This window comes from Chiloscyllium plagiosum, chromosome 20, assembly GCF_004010195.1.
Source record: "Chiloscyllium plagiosum isolate BGI_BamShark_2017 chromosome 20, ASM401019v2, whole genome shotgun sequence".
Taxonomy (NCBI): domain Eukaryota; kingdom Metazoa; phylum Chordata; class Chondrichthyes; order Orectolobiformes; family Hemiscylliidae; genus Chiloscyllium; species Chiloscyllium plagiosum.
Window position 1 is genome coordinate 3,986,475 of NC_057729.1, and position 15,606 is coordinate 4,002,080.

Genomic DNA, 15,606 nt, shown 5'->3' on the forward strand with positions numbered 1-15,606 from the left:
ATGGAGAGCTACTTACTTGAATGTAGATGAGTTGAAGGACAGTTAAGAGCCAGCCACATTGCAGTGGGTCTGGACTCACATGTGGGTCAAAGCAGGTGAGGACAGCAGGCAGGACATTTATGAACTAGCAGAGCTTTTACATCATTAGGATAGTTTCATTGTCATCTCTACAGGCTCTTAATTGAATTTAAATTGCACTAGCTGCTCCAATGAAATGTGAACCCACAGCGGCCAACGCTTTAGCTCTGTGCCTGGTTTTCTAACCGTGGTGACATTAGCTCCATGCCACCCTCTCTCCTGAATTCCTCAATTGACCATGAAGTGTTTTGGAATGTCCTGGGGGTCATGAACACCTTTTATAAATGTACGTTTCTTACTTTTCATTTTAAACAGTTCTGACATGAGAAGGTTTCCGGTAGTCATCAATGAGATTGGTGTTTATTTGATATTGATGGGTTAACATTAATGTCACTGTGGTTTCTTTAGATTTAACAATGAAACTTGGTGACTTAGAGAGAGTGGCTGTTAGCCAATTTGGTGGATTTTTTTAATGTAAATTTTCACTTAATGATGTGTGTTTGGTAGCATTTTTGAGAATTACTGTAAGTGCCTCCTACTGTTTAAGATGCTTAAAACACAGTACAAAGTTTTTCTTTTACTTTAACCGGATGTAACTCTTTAATTATTTATTTACAGCTGGCTGTACAATCTCTTCTCCAGTTCCCTGGAGGACCCCATTCGCTCCTCTCTTATCCAACAGGTACAATTCCAGTTGCCCATCAGATAACATAGCTGTCTATCTGTGTACAGTGAGAGAAAATTCACACTACAAACCACATATCTGTGAATCTTGTGATTGTTACTTCCTTTTTTTTTTGACACAGATTTGTCCAAAAGTGTCCAATGCAATCAATGGGCTGGAGGAGCATCTGAGGAACATGAAGGGTAGGCAGCTTTATTTTTCCCATTCTCTTCCAGCAGCCCCCACACAGTCTTCGAAATGTTCAGGTAGCAGGTTTGCCGTCCTACACCACCATGCCCAAATGGCTAAGTTTTCACCTTAGTCTAGGTCAGTGTATAAAGAAAGACTAAAACAGACTTAAAACAGCAAAAATTTGAACTCAGTCCAGCTGGAACAACTGGATAGTCATCTAGAACAAAAGAGCTGGTGCAGACATGATGGGCCAAATGGCTCCATTCTGCACTGTAACATTTCTGTGTTTCTGAACCTTGGTTGGTTTCTCCTCCGAATTGTTAAATGTAATACTGTTAATGAGTTCAGTTAATGCGCAGCCTCAGATCACTGTGGTCTCTATGCCTCAGTTCAGAATTGAATGACCTACCTATCAGTTGAAGGGTGTTTTTTTTAGAGAGAGAAACTTCCAATAGAATGATTTACTCTTATTCAGACACACACACACACACACCCAACAGACGCAGACACCAACACACAAGCACAGGCACACATAGATGCACACATGCATGCACAAACACAGACACACCCTCTCAACCTCCTTGGATAAAATTGTTTCATGAGACAGTTGTCATAGTGTTGAAATCTCCCTTATATATTCAGATAATAATAGAACTGATGGGAAAACCATGACTTCAGAGTTTAGAATTTCATATATTTACAAAACAATTGAGTAGAAAACTCTAATTTCCTTAGATAGAATCAATCTAGGAAGGAGGAACTTCTGTTATGTGGATAGATTAGAGAAGTTGTCACTGCTTTCCTTGGAAAGGTGATGCTTGTGGGGAGATATGATCAAGGTGTTCCAGATCATGGGTTTGGACAGAGTAGATAGGGAAAATTATTAACAGTGGTGAAAGGTTTGAGGCACAAACTTAAAGTAATTAGAAAAGATACAATGGTAACATGAGAATCAGGTAATGCGACCTATTCAAAGCCAATAATTTTCAAACTTTCAGTGGAATTTGATCTGATATTCAATGTTCCTTTCTCTCTATGTCCCAAGTTGCCTCCCATGTTGACAAATATGCGGTGATTGAATATTCCCTGGTTAATCCAATTGCGATCACTAACAAATTCATGGACCTCGATTTTAAGGTAACCACTGTTGTGTGCGTGTATGTGTGTGTGTTTGTATGTTTGTGTATGTATGTAAGTTTGTATGTGTATATCTCTATGTTTGTGAGTGTACGTATGTGTATATGTGAGTGTAAATGTGTGTTTTTCTGTAGTATGTGAAAGTATATGTATGTTTGTGTATGTAAGTGAAAGTATTTGTACGTGTGTATATGAGAGAGACTGTATTAGCAGGTTTTGAGAAGATTTGTAGCTCAGGTTGAGGTTCTGGATGGAGATTTATTCGCTGAGCTGGAAGGTTCATTTTCAGACGTTTCGACTCCATACTAGGTAACATCAACAGTGAGCCTCCGGATGAAGTATTTGTGGTATAGCCCGATTTCTATTTATGTGTTTAGGTTTCCTTGGGTTGGTGATGTTATTTCCTGTGGTGATGTCATTTCCTGTTCTTTTTCTCAGGGGGTGGTAAATGGGATCAATGTTTTTGTTGATAGAGTTCTGGTTGGAGTGCCATACTTCTAGGAATTCTCGTGCGTGTCCCTGTTTGGGCCTAGGACATCCTAGGACAAGCCAAACTATAGAAAACAGGAAACTATAGGTCAGCTCGCCTTAAGTCTGTCATAGAGAAAATGCTAGAATCTGTTATGAAGGATGAAACTAGAAAAGCAAGATACCTGGAAAATCATGATTTGATCAGGCAGAGCCAACATGGCTTTGTGAAAGGGAAGTTATGTATTAGAATTTTTTGATTAAGTAAACATACAATGGATTGTGGAAACACCAAAATTGGTAGGAAAGTAAGTTGTAGAGGAGGTAGAGACTACAAAGTTGACACATTAGTTTAATAGGAAAGTATGAACTTGTCCAGTTTAGCAACAAGAATAAATAAGTGGCATATTATCTAAATGGTGAACAATGATAAATATGTATTATGTATGTGAAGTTTGATGCATTAAATCATTTTAACAGGGTGAATTTTACAGTGTGGCAAAGCATGAAGAACCTCCCTTCAAACCCCCACAAGTTCCCCTCTCTGAACAAACTGATCACATGATGTATTTGGGACTATCAGACTTCTTTGCTAATTCAGCAGGATTTGCCTATTATAGAGCTGGTGCCTTGAACATGAACATCACTGATGATATGGTAGGTACAAACTATTCTTTCCACGTGCTCACAATCAGAGCAGCTCCTGATGTACTGCTGTCCTGTTTAGAGAACACCATAGACTCATAGAGTTGTACAGCATGGAGAAAGACCCTTCAATACAACTCATCCATGCTGACCAGATATCCTAAATTAATCTAGTCCCATTTGACCACCATCCCTCCAAGCCCTTCCAATTCATGTACCCATCCAGATGCCTTTTAACAGTTGTAATTATACCAGCCTCCACCACATCATCTACCAGCTCATTCCATACATGCACCACCCTCTGTGTGAAAATTTTGCCCATCAGGTCCCTTTTATATCTTTCCCCTCTCATCCTTAAACCTATGCCCTCTGGTTTTGGACTCTCCTACCTGGGGAAAAAGACCTTCACTACACATTCTATCCATGCTCCTCATGATTTTATAAACTTCTATAAGGTCACCCCTCAGCCATGTTATCATTCAATTTCTGCTTCCTCACTGACTGGATGATGTTACTTGGAATGGAATATTTACAATCTCTGGAAGGTTACACCATTGGAGGAACATTTGTTTGCTGCTGCTGAAGGTCTAAAATATCAGATGAATCTGAGGTGTCAGCCATTAACCTCTATTTAGTCTAGATGATCCAATTTGAGTGGAGAGTTTCAATATTAAAACTGGGTCTCATCTAATGATGTATGAAAGATGAGGGTTTTTTTTGCAAACTTAAAATATCAATAAAACATACAAACCTAGGCCTTGAATCTTCAACACCTTTAATGTTTCATCTAGATTTTCATTTAGCAAATGACAACAGCAGTAGTCTCAAACTATTTCACCATTTGCTGTCACAACAGGCTGCTCAGTCAAAGATGAGGTAGAATACAGTATCAGAGATGGGTTTTAGGATGGCTTCTCAATTATATGAATCACAATGGAATTCTAACATTCACTCTCAAGCTATCCCTATTTTCCGAGATTCAAAATGTCCAATTTTCTGCTTTGTTTAGAAGAATAGAAAAGCTGAATTTCTTTTTAAAACTGAAAACCTAATAAATCCATGTTTTTAATTGATTTGGATGCCTTCGTACAGTACACGGATCATAGGAAGTTAACATGCAGGTGAGGCGAACAGTCACAAAGGAAAATGGTCTCCAATGGGTTGTAGCACAATGAATGAGGGGATCTTGAGGGCTTTGGTGCTACAGCACCTAGACTAGTTGTCATGTCCTTACCTGAGAAGAATATCCTTGTCTTCATAGAAGTACAACAAATTCCTATGTCGAGAGGGCTGCTTTGTCCGAAGAGATGGAGTAGACGGAGCGAAATTCTCTGGAACTTAATAAAATGTTTAGAGGGATTGACAGTGGAGATGCAGAGAAGATATATCTCTGTGTTGTAAAGTCTCGTGCTGGGGGGCCATTGCCTCAGGATAAGGAATAGCTATTCAGGATTGAAATTAACAGCAGTTTCTTTTCTCAAAAGGTTGTGAATCTTCACAATTGTGTACCTCAGAGAATTGTGAGTGCACAGTTGTTGAGCATAGTAAAGGATTTGATGGATGAATTTTTGGAGTTTAAGGGAATCAAAAGATACAGTGATAGTGCAGGAGAGTGAGATTGCTGTATAAAAAAAGGATTTAGAGGCTTGGATTGCTCCCTTTTCTTGCGTTTATATGTTCTTACATCTTTTGATTTCTTATTGGAATTACAAGATCTGAAAGATAACATATATTTACAGTACATTCAGTTTCATCTTCTATACATCTTGCCAAGAGGGATTTAATACCGTAGTGTGTTTTAATGGGGCAATATTAATGTATTGTCCCCATTACAAGATGTTTGATAAGATAATCACATAAAATACTGGAACATGTTTGGTTAATGGACTTTATGTTGTTCTCAGATTCCAAAACAATCTCCTATCAGATTAAACACATCAACTTTCGGTGCTGTTATACCTCAGGTAAGCACTTATTGAGAATTGAATATGTTTAAGTTGATATTAGTAGATCTCTACACCTGCATCTCGGCACTGTTTTCAAAGGATAACACTTTGTACCTTGTCCTCAAGAGAAAGGAGAATCAAATACTAATAGCTTGTACCTGTTTTTAGGTGGAGAAACTCTACCCCAACATGTTGATGTTAATGAGTTTCCATGCCAACCAACAGCCTGTCCTGAAGGTTACACCAAACAACATTACCATTCAGGCATCTGGTGCTATCAATACATTTGCAATCCTCCCTAATTCATCTCTCGCACCACTGTTTGTCCTGGACATTGTGAGTACAGTTATAACCCCACCTTGTGGAAGCTTCTTAATATGTTGACAATTGCTGCGAGAAAACTTATTCTGTGTTTGAAATGTTAACAGTCTGCCAGTATGTCTGCTCAGGTGGCTATCTCTAAGATGAAACTGATTGGGTCCCTGACACTCAACAGGTAAGAAAGAAGGACTTTCATTTATATACCAATTATCATAGAGTCAGTTTGTGGTGTAATATATGAGAACCACAGAAACCAATTTACTTAAAGCAAGATTCATAGACAATAAAGAAATTGGATCAGTATTGTATAACCTCTTCTAACGATATTGGTTGAGGGATAAGTTTTATTTTACATACACACACAATCTCTGAAGCAGTTCGGTTCTGTACTGCAGCATAAGAAGAAATAAGCAAACATTGGAGTTTGACTATCCAACAAACAAACCAAAGACAGTTCTTGCTTGCACCAGGTTATATTTAAATTTATTTGAGACATCAGGAGGGTCTGATAACTGAACAGAGCTTCAATTAACTTTAGCAAAGAGACCGCAGATGGTGGTCTTACCTCACTGCACCTTAGCAGCAGCTGCCCCAAGCTTTACTGCATCCCCCAGCACATAGTCCTGGACCTTGGAGTGTGCCAGGCTGCAACACTCAGTCGGGTTGATTCCTTGCTCTGGAAGACCAACAAGTATCAGGCAGACCAAAGAGCCTCTGTTCACCGAGTCAATGGTCCTCCAAGCGCAGTCGATGTTTGTCTCAGTGTGCAAAGGCAAGGAGATGTCTGACGATCATTCCCCCCCAATACATGAAGGATGTCACAGGTAGAGCCCTTCTCACCACCAGCCCAGTGACATCCTGGGGCTTGTTGGAAAGTTCTGGTGATGAGATAGTGAATAGGATACAGGGCACTTCAAACAGTGGTTCTGGATATGTCTTGCTGGAGGTATAGTTATATTCTCAGGTTAACATTTTATTCAAACTGACAATGAAATTCTCTCGATACTACAATGGGGTGTCAGTTCATTCAACTATCTGCAGTGAGGCTTGAATCACAGTTTGTGTCTCAGTGACAACATTTTTTATTTTCGACAGTAAATGAGAATTGGTAACAGCTTTATTTTTCTAATGAATGGTCTGTGCATTTGGACAATCAGCTGCCACACACACTGTCAATTCACATTATGCTTTTGCACTTGGTCCCAGTACTGAGTCCCGTGGACCAAGAAGGACTAGGCTCTGCATACAGATCCATGATAAGTTCAGGAAAGGTAATCGACCTCAGTCTTGTCTTTCTCAGAATATATTGCCTGGATTCCGTCTCATGTTTCTTATTCAATGATTCCGACAGAAATGTGGACCTTGGGTAAGGACAATCAATCTCTAGCTTTCACAATGTAGCTTACACATGAAGTTATTCCAAGTATGAGGCATTCGGAGGGTGCTCAGATGGCCAGCACAAGCCCCTGGATCTCCAAAGGATAGTAAGATGCCACCCTCCAACAAGGGGACTGAAGTGAGGAGCACCCAGAAGGAGGGACAGGCCAGAGAGGAGGAAAAGGTACCCAAGCTCAGCCTCCTCCCGAACAGACGGAGTCAATGGAGGAGGAAGAAATGAAGGAGGCAGGGGAGAGGTTGTTGTGTCATCATAGTCTTACTAGACCATAGGAGCTGCTCTCTCATTCGAGAGAGAAGCGACTGGTGGGGATTTAACCTGAGGGCCACCAGACCTCAGACGAGGGAAGAGGTTGAGAAGGTGAGTCCTTGATGGTAACCTCAAACCAGTGATGGGAATTGAACCCACGCTGTTGGCATCACTCTGCTCTGCAAACCAACAATTCAGCCAACTGAGCTAAACTGATTCCCACAGGGGAGAGGATACCGGTGAGAAATAACCAGAAAAGGAAAACTCGCCAGGCCCCCATGGGCTCACAGCAGCATGGAAAGAGGCAGCTGCATGATGGCCACATCACCTGCTCCTCTGATGATGTAAACTCGTGGTGGGACGGCCACCAACAAAAAAAAAGAGGCACAACACCGAGGGGGAGAAGGAGAGAAAGACACCCAACCCAGAAACATCATGAAGGGCCTGGTGACCTTGAGGCAGGGTTCCCAACCTTCCTGTTTTTTCAAACTTAACCTGTTTTTCTAATCAACCTGTTCAGAGATGTTATGACACACCTCTGGAGCAGGTGGTCTCGAAACACAGGTCTCCAGGTCAAGGGACAGGGCCACTACCACTGCACCAGCAAAAGGCCTGGTGCCCAATTTTCCAGTGTTTCGTTTCATTGTATTGGATCGCTTTCCTTTACTCATATTAAAATAATGATGATCTCTTGAAATTGGAGGATGGTGGGTTGAAAGATGAAGGGCAAGGAGAACTTTATTGTGAATCTGGGAACAAGGGGAAGAGATGTGTGTGGGTGATGGAACTCGCACTGTCCAGGGCCCCGGCAGCCATTTGTGTGGGAGTTCGGGTAAGCCTTTCCGTGAGGCTGAAGAAAACCACATCAGATATATTGGTACAGAATGCTTCATTGTCAGAACTCTTCTGGGATATTGGCTACAGAACTTACACCAGTACTACAGGTATCAGCTGAAGTAGAATTGTGTAAGGCCAACCAGAGGCTTAAGAAATAAGCAATTGTGTTTCAAGTGTTGGTTTTATGTTGAAGATAAATTCTTTTTGATATTTTAAAAAGGAGGTATATGTTGTGATTATAATAAGGTCAGCCGGATGGACATCGTAGAACATAAGTTCCCTGACTGGAGCTGTTAATCTGGTCCAGTCAGGGAGCCCTGGCTGACAGATATAAACAGGAATGTCAGAGGTTTTGTTCACTGAGAGCTGGCTCTGAGGAAGCTGGATCAGTGTCAATCACTTTGCACGTGTGAAAAAAAGGGACTTGCTGACAGGATACTGCCCTTCACAGAGTTACTTCATTATAAGTTTGTAATTGCTGCAAAATGTCATGTGCCCTCTTTCCTTTACCTATTTACAATTAAATGTTCACATGTAAGGATGGTCAACAGAGAAGGTAAATGCCCAAAAATGCCTTAATTGGAAACCGGTGATGCAAGTTAGACTGGGTAGGAGATAGACTCAGAACTGAAAACTGAAATCAACAGTGGGGCGGCACAGTGGCTCAGTGGTTAGCACTGCTGCCTCAGTGATCCGGGTTCAATTCCCGCCTCAGGCAACTGTCTGTGTGGAGTTTGCATATTCTCCCTGTATCTGCGTTGATTTCCTCCGGTTTCCTCCCACAGAACAAAGATGTACAGATTAGGTGGATTGGCCGTGCTAAATTGCCTGTAGTATTAGGTACAGGGGAATGGGTCTGGGTGGGTTGCTCTTCGGAGGGTCGGTGTGGACTTGTTGGACCAAAGGGCCTGTTCCACACGAGAGGGGATCTAATCAATGATTGAGAGATTGTATTGCTCAAGACCAAACACTTGAATTGGAAAGAGTGTAGGGAATTTCAGCAAACACAGTACAAAGTAAAAAAGCCTTAGATCTTATGAAGAAGCATTTTCCAGAAGCAGAACAAGCAGAGGGGAACTGAGAAGAGATTGAACTGAAATATTTACTATTGAAATTAAACAAAATTAATATTTATTGTGTAACAGAAGAAAAATAGGAAGAATACATCAAATAGGAAGAATACATCAAATAGAAAGGACAAAGTAAGCAAATTGGGATCCAGAATAAAAATAGAGAATTAAAGCAAGAGGAATTTTAATACCTATGCCATTGCTACATCCTATTTTGGAAAGTAACTACAATGTCCCTTCATATGGAATGTTAATTTCTATGGTTGCCATATTCCACTCTTATATAGGGACTAAAATAAATTAGATTAGATTACTTACAGTATGGAAACAGGCCCTTCGGCCCAACAAGTCCACACCGACCCTCCAAAGAGCAACCCACCCAGACCCATTCCCCTACATTTACCCCTTCACCTAACACTACAGGCAATTTAGCATGGCCAATTCACCTAACCTGCACATCTTTGGACTGTTGGAGGAAACCAGAGCACCCAGAGGAAACCCACGCAGACACAGAGAGAATGTGCAAACTCCACACAGATAGATGCCTGAGGCAGGAATTGAACCCGGGTCTCTGGCACTGTGAGGCAGCAGTGCTAACCACTGTGCCACCATGGTGTGGATAGTGAAGAAGGTTATCTGAGAGTACAATGGGACCTTGATCAGATGGGCTGAGGAGTGGCAGATGGAGTTTAATTTAGATGAATGCGTTTTGGTAAGGCAAACCAGGGTAGACCTTTATGACTTAATGGTAAGGCTCTGGTGGAGTGTTGTGAAACAAGATGACTTACAGATGGAGGTGCATAGTTCTTTACAAGTGGAATTGCAGGTAGACAGGTTGGTGAGAAGGAATTTGGTATGCTTGCCTTTATTTATCATAACATTGAGTATATGAGTTAGGATGTCATGTTGCACTGTTGCATTGGTGAGGCCACTTTTGGAATATTACATTCAGTTCTGGTCTTCCTGTTACAGGGAAGATGATGTTAAGCTTGAAAAGGTTCATAAAAGATTTACAGGGATGTTGCCAGGGTTGGAGGGTTTGAGCTAAGGGGAGAGGCTGAATAGGCTGGGGCCATTTTTCCTGGAGTTTCTGAGGCTAAGGGATGACCTTATAAAGGTTTATATAATCCTGAGGATCTTGGATAATGTGAATACCTAAAGTCTTTTTCTGAGGGTGGCAGAGTCCAGAACTAGAGGGCATAGGTTTAAGGTGGTTTGGGAAAGATTTAAAAGGCATTCTAGGGGTTACCACAGACCAGAAACCAAACTGGCCTATCCATTGGAAGACTGACAGAGACAGATCATCTCCCAAGGGGGCCCAGTTGCTATGGTCCAATCCAGGGAGATGTAATGCCCACAAACCTCCAAAGTGGGTTTGGAGATGGGAGAAAGTTCAATCAGGCAGGAAGATGCGTGGTGATGCCACTGATACACTGCTACTACTGATAGCCCGTACCTAGGGGACAGTAAATGCCCACTTAAGGGACTTGTTGTGGGGAAAATCACCAGCCTCGGAGTCAGAGTCGGGGTTCAATGACACAGTTTATTGTACCGGAGCTTTGGGAGAGAAAGACATGAACAAAACAGAGGTCAGCTGCAAGTCTTCTCTCAACCTGGAGCCCATGTCAAGATACTTTTATACATTTATAATAATAGGTCAGTGATGAGGTTATTGTCTCTGTAACATGGTTTGTTTATTGTAAACATTGCAGAATCGTTGATAGTTTCAGTGCAGTCATTGTCAGTTCCAACGCAGCCTTTGTCAGTTTCAATGTCTGGGCGAAAGTCCATTGTGTAGTAATGGGCGTTAATCACTCTTCCTGAGAAGGATGATCACTGCAGCCTTGGCTATTAGCATTTTGTATTGAGTCTGTATCAAGCCGTTAGCATTTCTATCAAAGGTGTTGGCCGGACTCAGACGCTTCAGCGGGCAGTATACGCTACTCATGTGTATTCTCTCCCCCACCCACCTTAATCAACTAGGTTGTGTGTGTGTTGTGCTGGCATACTGGTGGCCCCGGCCAGTGTCTGTATTTGCTTTGTCTCTTTCCATATTGTGGTCCGGCAGCCATCTTGTGTGCCAAGTGGCCAACTGATGGCTCAGCAGCCATCTCGTGTGTCTGTGTGCCTGCTGTCACCCTGCCCCCTGGCATCTCCCACTGCCACTGCTGGTACTTCACCCAGTGACAACCTGGGAATCACCCGGTTGGGAGCTCAAGCTTCAGAGTGGGAGTGGTCTCCCATTCACTGTGTCTAAAATTAGGGAATCCCAACATGTTAGGTGAGAATTCGAGGACCTATCCCCCCATCGTAACCCCAGCCTTCCTTCTGATCCCCTCACCCCCAGCCAATGACCCACTCCCTTCACCACCCTCATCCAGAAATCCCATCTTGGCCTCTCTCAACTGTGGCTTGGGTCCCACAGCGTTTTTAAGTGTCTGTCGGGTGGACAGCACTGGCCACTGACAGGTAATGGAGGCCTCAAAACTGGCTGGCAGTTATTTTGGGTGGAGTGGGGTTCTCTGCCTGGGATCTTAAATCCCAGGGACCAGCCAATACTGGGCAGTGAAAGGCCATTAATTCCATCAGATGGTTCCCAGCTGAAGCATCAAAAGGGACTCCCACGAGATCACCAGCTAGTGGCGAACATCCGGCAGCAAATGTTGCCTGATGTCTGAGCAAGGATGTGGGCCACTGTGGATGAATTGAAGCTAATCAAGGTATAGGCCCAGATAAGCTTTAGTCGCCGTGATGATTTTCTCTAACTGTCCTGCATCCAGAGAATGTTCTTTTCTGCTATTTATAAATCTGCATATGTTACTATTCCAAACAAATTTTTACAGCCATGGAAAAGAAAACCTAATTATTCTCTGAACAAGACACAGTTCCATGTTTAATAGTGTTAAAGAGAGGCAGCTGTCATTTTAAATCAATTTGTTTGGAAACCTGAATAAAATAGATAGAAATTTCTTTAGTTTCCTTACAGGCCAATCCTTTAAAAATCTCACCAGTAACTAGCCCAGCACAGGTTAAATCTGAGGTGGGAACATGGTACGTTTCACCACTGCACAATGGATGCTTCATCAAAGAAGAATTATAAAGTATTGATTAAATCGATATTCCTTTAAACTACACTTACCGATACAATCCTTTGTGACTCAGAATCCCATTCTTTTATGTTTCTTATGTATAGGCTGCTCCTATCGCTTAAACATTCTGATGTTGGTCCTTTTAAGGTAAGTGTAACTTATTAAAAGGTCTTAAACTAAATTTCATTTGAAGGTATTTTCTAAATAATCTGTTCAAAGATGGTGTTGCACGCCTACAAAGTAGTTGGGACTCGAACACTGGCCTCCTTGGTTCAGAGGTAGGCAGACTGTGCCATAACAACCCTCTAATTTCACTTGTATGTGGTGATGCCTGTGACTATAAATGCACTGAGACTGAAGTCTGATAGTGCTGGTGTCACAAACTCAAGTATTGCCACTGTTCAACGTAGCAGCTTCTGTCATTCATCTGATTAGAACTGAATTGCTCACTCTAATGTTTTGCTACTTGAAAATGAGTAGGGATCGATGAAGATTTCAGCTGAGCATGGGGTTCTTGGCAGCTACGTAGAAACAGCTGCTTATAAACCAGAAGATAATAAGGTGAATGCAATGTTAGCATTCATTTTGAAATGGCTCAAGTACAAGAGCAAGGATGTACTGCTGAAGCTGTATAAGGCTCTGGTCAGATGCTTTTGGAACCTTGTGAGTAGTCTTGGGCCCCGTATCCAAGGAAGGATGTGCTGGCATTGGAGTGGGTCCAGAGGAGGTTCACAAGAAAGATCCCAGGGATGTAGGGCTTGTCATATGAGGAATGGTGGAAGACTCTGAATCTGCACTCGATGGAGTTTAGAAGGATGAGGGGGAATCTGATTGAAACTTACAGGATACTGAGAAGCCTGGATAGGGTGGATGTGGAGAAGATGTTTCCACTATCAGGAGAGACTAGGACTCAGGGCACGGCCTCCGGGTGAAGGGACGATCATTTAGAACTGAGATGAGGAATTTCTTCAGCCAGACGGTAGTTAATCTGTGGAACTCGTTGCCGCTGAGGGCTGTAGAGACCAAGTCATTGAGTGTATTTAAGACAGAGATAGATAGGTTCTTGATTAGTAAGGGGGTCAAAGGTTATGGGAAGAAGGCAGGAGAATGGGGTTGAGAAACATGTCAGCCATAATGGAATGGTGGAGCAGACTCAATGGGCCAAATAGCCTAATTCTACTCCTCTTTCATATTGTCTTATGATCTAAAGTCTGCTTTTAAGAAAAATTAATTCCATGCTTTTTGCTGCTTTTTCTTACAGCTCCATCTACTGGTGTTATTCTTTATGGCAGCTTTAACTTAACAACTGTGATTTGAAAAGAGTACAAAATAAATCTCTCCCCTTCTTAGTAAATGAGCAGGGGATTGATTAGTTCAGTTGGCTGGATGACGAGTTAACAATGCAGATTCCCACACTGGCAGAGGTTACCATAAAGCCCTTTCCTCCTTAACCTCTCCCTTCACCTGGGGTGTAGTGACCCTCAGGAGAAACCACCACAAATTGTCTCTCTCTGATGACAGAGCAGCCTGATGGTCCAGTAGGATTAATAAATGAGACATTGAATGTTTCAATCATTCGTGTCCAAATTCTAAACAGTAAGCTGAACAATGTCTTAACCATTCAAATTCTTCCATATTTTAACTTCTGTATCAATTCACTAATATACTCAGTTATTTATTCTGTCTATCTCAGCATTGCATATACTAATGACCCAGCCTCTACAGCCCTCCATGGTAAAGAATTCTAGAGATTCTCTTCTCACTCAGAGGAGTAATTCCACCTCGTCTCTGTTTTAAATCTCCTTTCTCTGAGATAATACCTTTGGACTTAGAATCTCCCATAAGGCAAAATGATTTTTTTTGTAATGCTAAATGATTGGATGTCATAAGAAAGTTGTGTCCATTCAAACATCAGCATCACTTTTCCCACACATTTTATTTCCTGATTGAGTGGTGTGGCTGTAAGTTTCTTGTTCTCTTCTGTCTTTACTCGCATGCAATCCCTCTGGTCTCAATCATGTTTATAAGCATGTTGATCACAAACTGCACAGGATATCTCATGAAGGGGAGGGCCGGGGACAAGGGCATACATCAGAACCCAACTACTAAGGTCTTCGGGGGACTGCTGTAGTCGAGTCGGGTTGGAGCAACTTTGTTCAAGTCATGGTCAGGAATAGCACCAGGGTGTGTGACTTCTGTCTTTGTGCCTGGGCCTGCACTTACACAGATGAATGTAGCTGTAGGTTTTCTAGTAAGTTAGTGAGGGATTACTCTGTAAAGAAAGCAATAATGCTGTTTCTTCCGGGACTTGCTCTCAGCTGTAACTGTAGATATCAGTTCTTTTTCAAGGTACACATAAATCTCCAAACCTCTCTATTGGCTTTAGGTCATTGGGGTGCGGTTTTTGATGAGTGAAACACACAGTTTGTGATTTTACTGAACTCCTCACTGTTAAATGTCAGTGTCACTCCTCACCACTCAATTCCAAACAAAGCCAAAATCTGGTCAAGATTTGGGATGAAGTAGACTCTCTCTACCACAGCTATAGTTGTTAGTGACATTCACTAGTGCACAAACCTGTGAAATCAACACTTAACCCCAATCCATGGTTGTGGAGATAATTCACATACATCTTAAGAAGATTTGATTACAGTGACTTGAGGTGTCAAACACTGCCGAATTTGGTGGAGGTGGAAAAGACGTGTGTTGGCATTCATTCTCGCACAGTTAATAATAGTTTCAAGCAAGAATTGATGAATCAAGGACTCGATCTGAAAACAGTAGTTTACAATTTAAGTTGCATGCCATGTAAACAGAATTTAATTGATTCTATCTAAATCTGTGGCCTTAATTTTTTTTTTAATCAGATCAAACCACAGAAATCCTAGAACCCTACTCATGAAAATAAGTATCTGACATTTCAGGAACCTTAGATACAGAGCCATGTCAAAGTTCCTCTCCATACACGTAACACAAAGTTGTTTTATTCATGGGTTTTAGCATAGCATCTTCAATGGAACTGAGTTTCTTTTCAAAAATGTTTGTTTTTATTTGGAATGTGTGTTGCCTTTATTTCAATCAATTGAACTGGCTGAGGCCATGTAAACAGGCAACTCCATAAGTCTTGCACCTTATTCACCCAACTTCATGCTGGCTCTCTGCTCTCTACTTGTAGCATGTGCTTCTGTATTTAGTCATGAATTTCACACTACAATATTCTACAAGCTATTTGAAAGAGAGAAAACTGTTAATATAACCAATCTAATAATGTTTAAATTTATTATCTGTCCTTTCTTATTGTAGGTGACTATTCTACAGGGTCTATTGAACTTTGCAGTAAAGGCAGTGGTGTTACCGAAAATCAATGGTAAGTTTGAGGCAGAGATGGCTTATAGGTATTCGTGGTGAACTGTTAAACCAGAGACCCAGACAATGTTCTTGGGACCTTACTTCCAGACCTGCCTCGGCAGACGGTGGAATTACGAGTCTAATGATAATCATGAATCTATTGTCG

The 15,606-nt window shown here is 41.7% G+C and overlaps 1 protein-coding gene across 2 annotated transcripts in view; it reads left to right on the top strand.

Annotated features, from left to right (window-relative positions):
• The window catches only part of LOC122559993 (bactericidal permeability-increasing protein-like), a 59,929-nt gene that overhangs the window by 35,853 nt on the left and 8,470 nt on the right, over window positions 1-15,606 (top strand). For both annotated transcript variants that reach the window (XM_043710129.1, XM_043710130.1), the window contains exons 7-15: window positions 697-760; window positions 885-945; window positions 1,980-2,071; window positions 3,020-3,196; window positions 5,089-5,148; window positions 5,299-5,466; window positions 5,559-5,626; window positions 12,197-12,239; window positions 15,396-15,459. In XM_043710129.1, coding sequence (XP_043566064.1) covers window positions 697-760; window positions 885-945; window positions 1,980-2,071; window positions 3,020-3,196; window positions 5,089-5,148; window positions 5,299-5,466; window positions 5,559-5,626; window positions 12,197-12,239; window positions 15,396-15,459 — 797 coding nt within the window. The remainder of the gene's footprint in view (window positions 1-696; window positions 761-884; window positions 946-1,979; window positions 2,072-3,019; window positions 3,197-5,088; window positions 5,149-5,298; window positions 5,467-5,558; window positions 5,627-12,196; window positions 12,240-15,395; window positions 15,460-15,606) is intronic.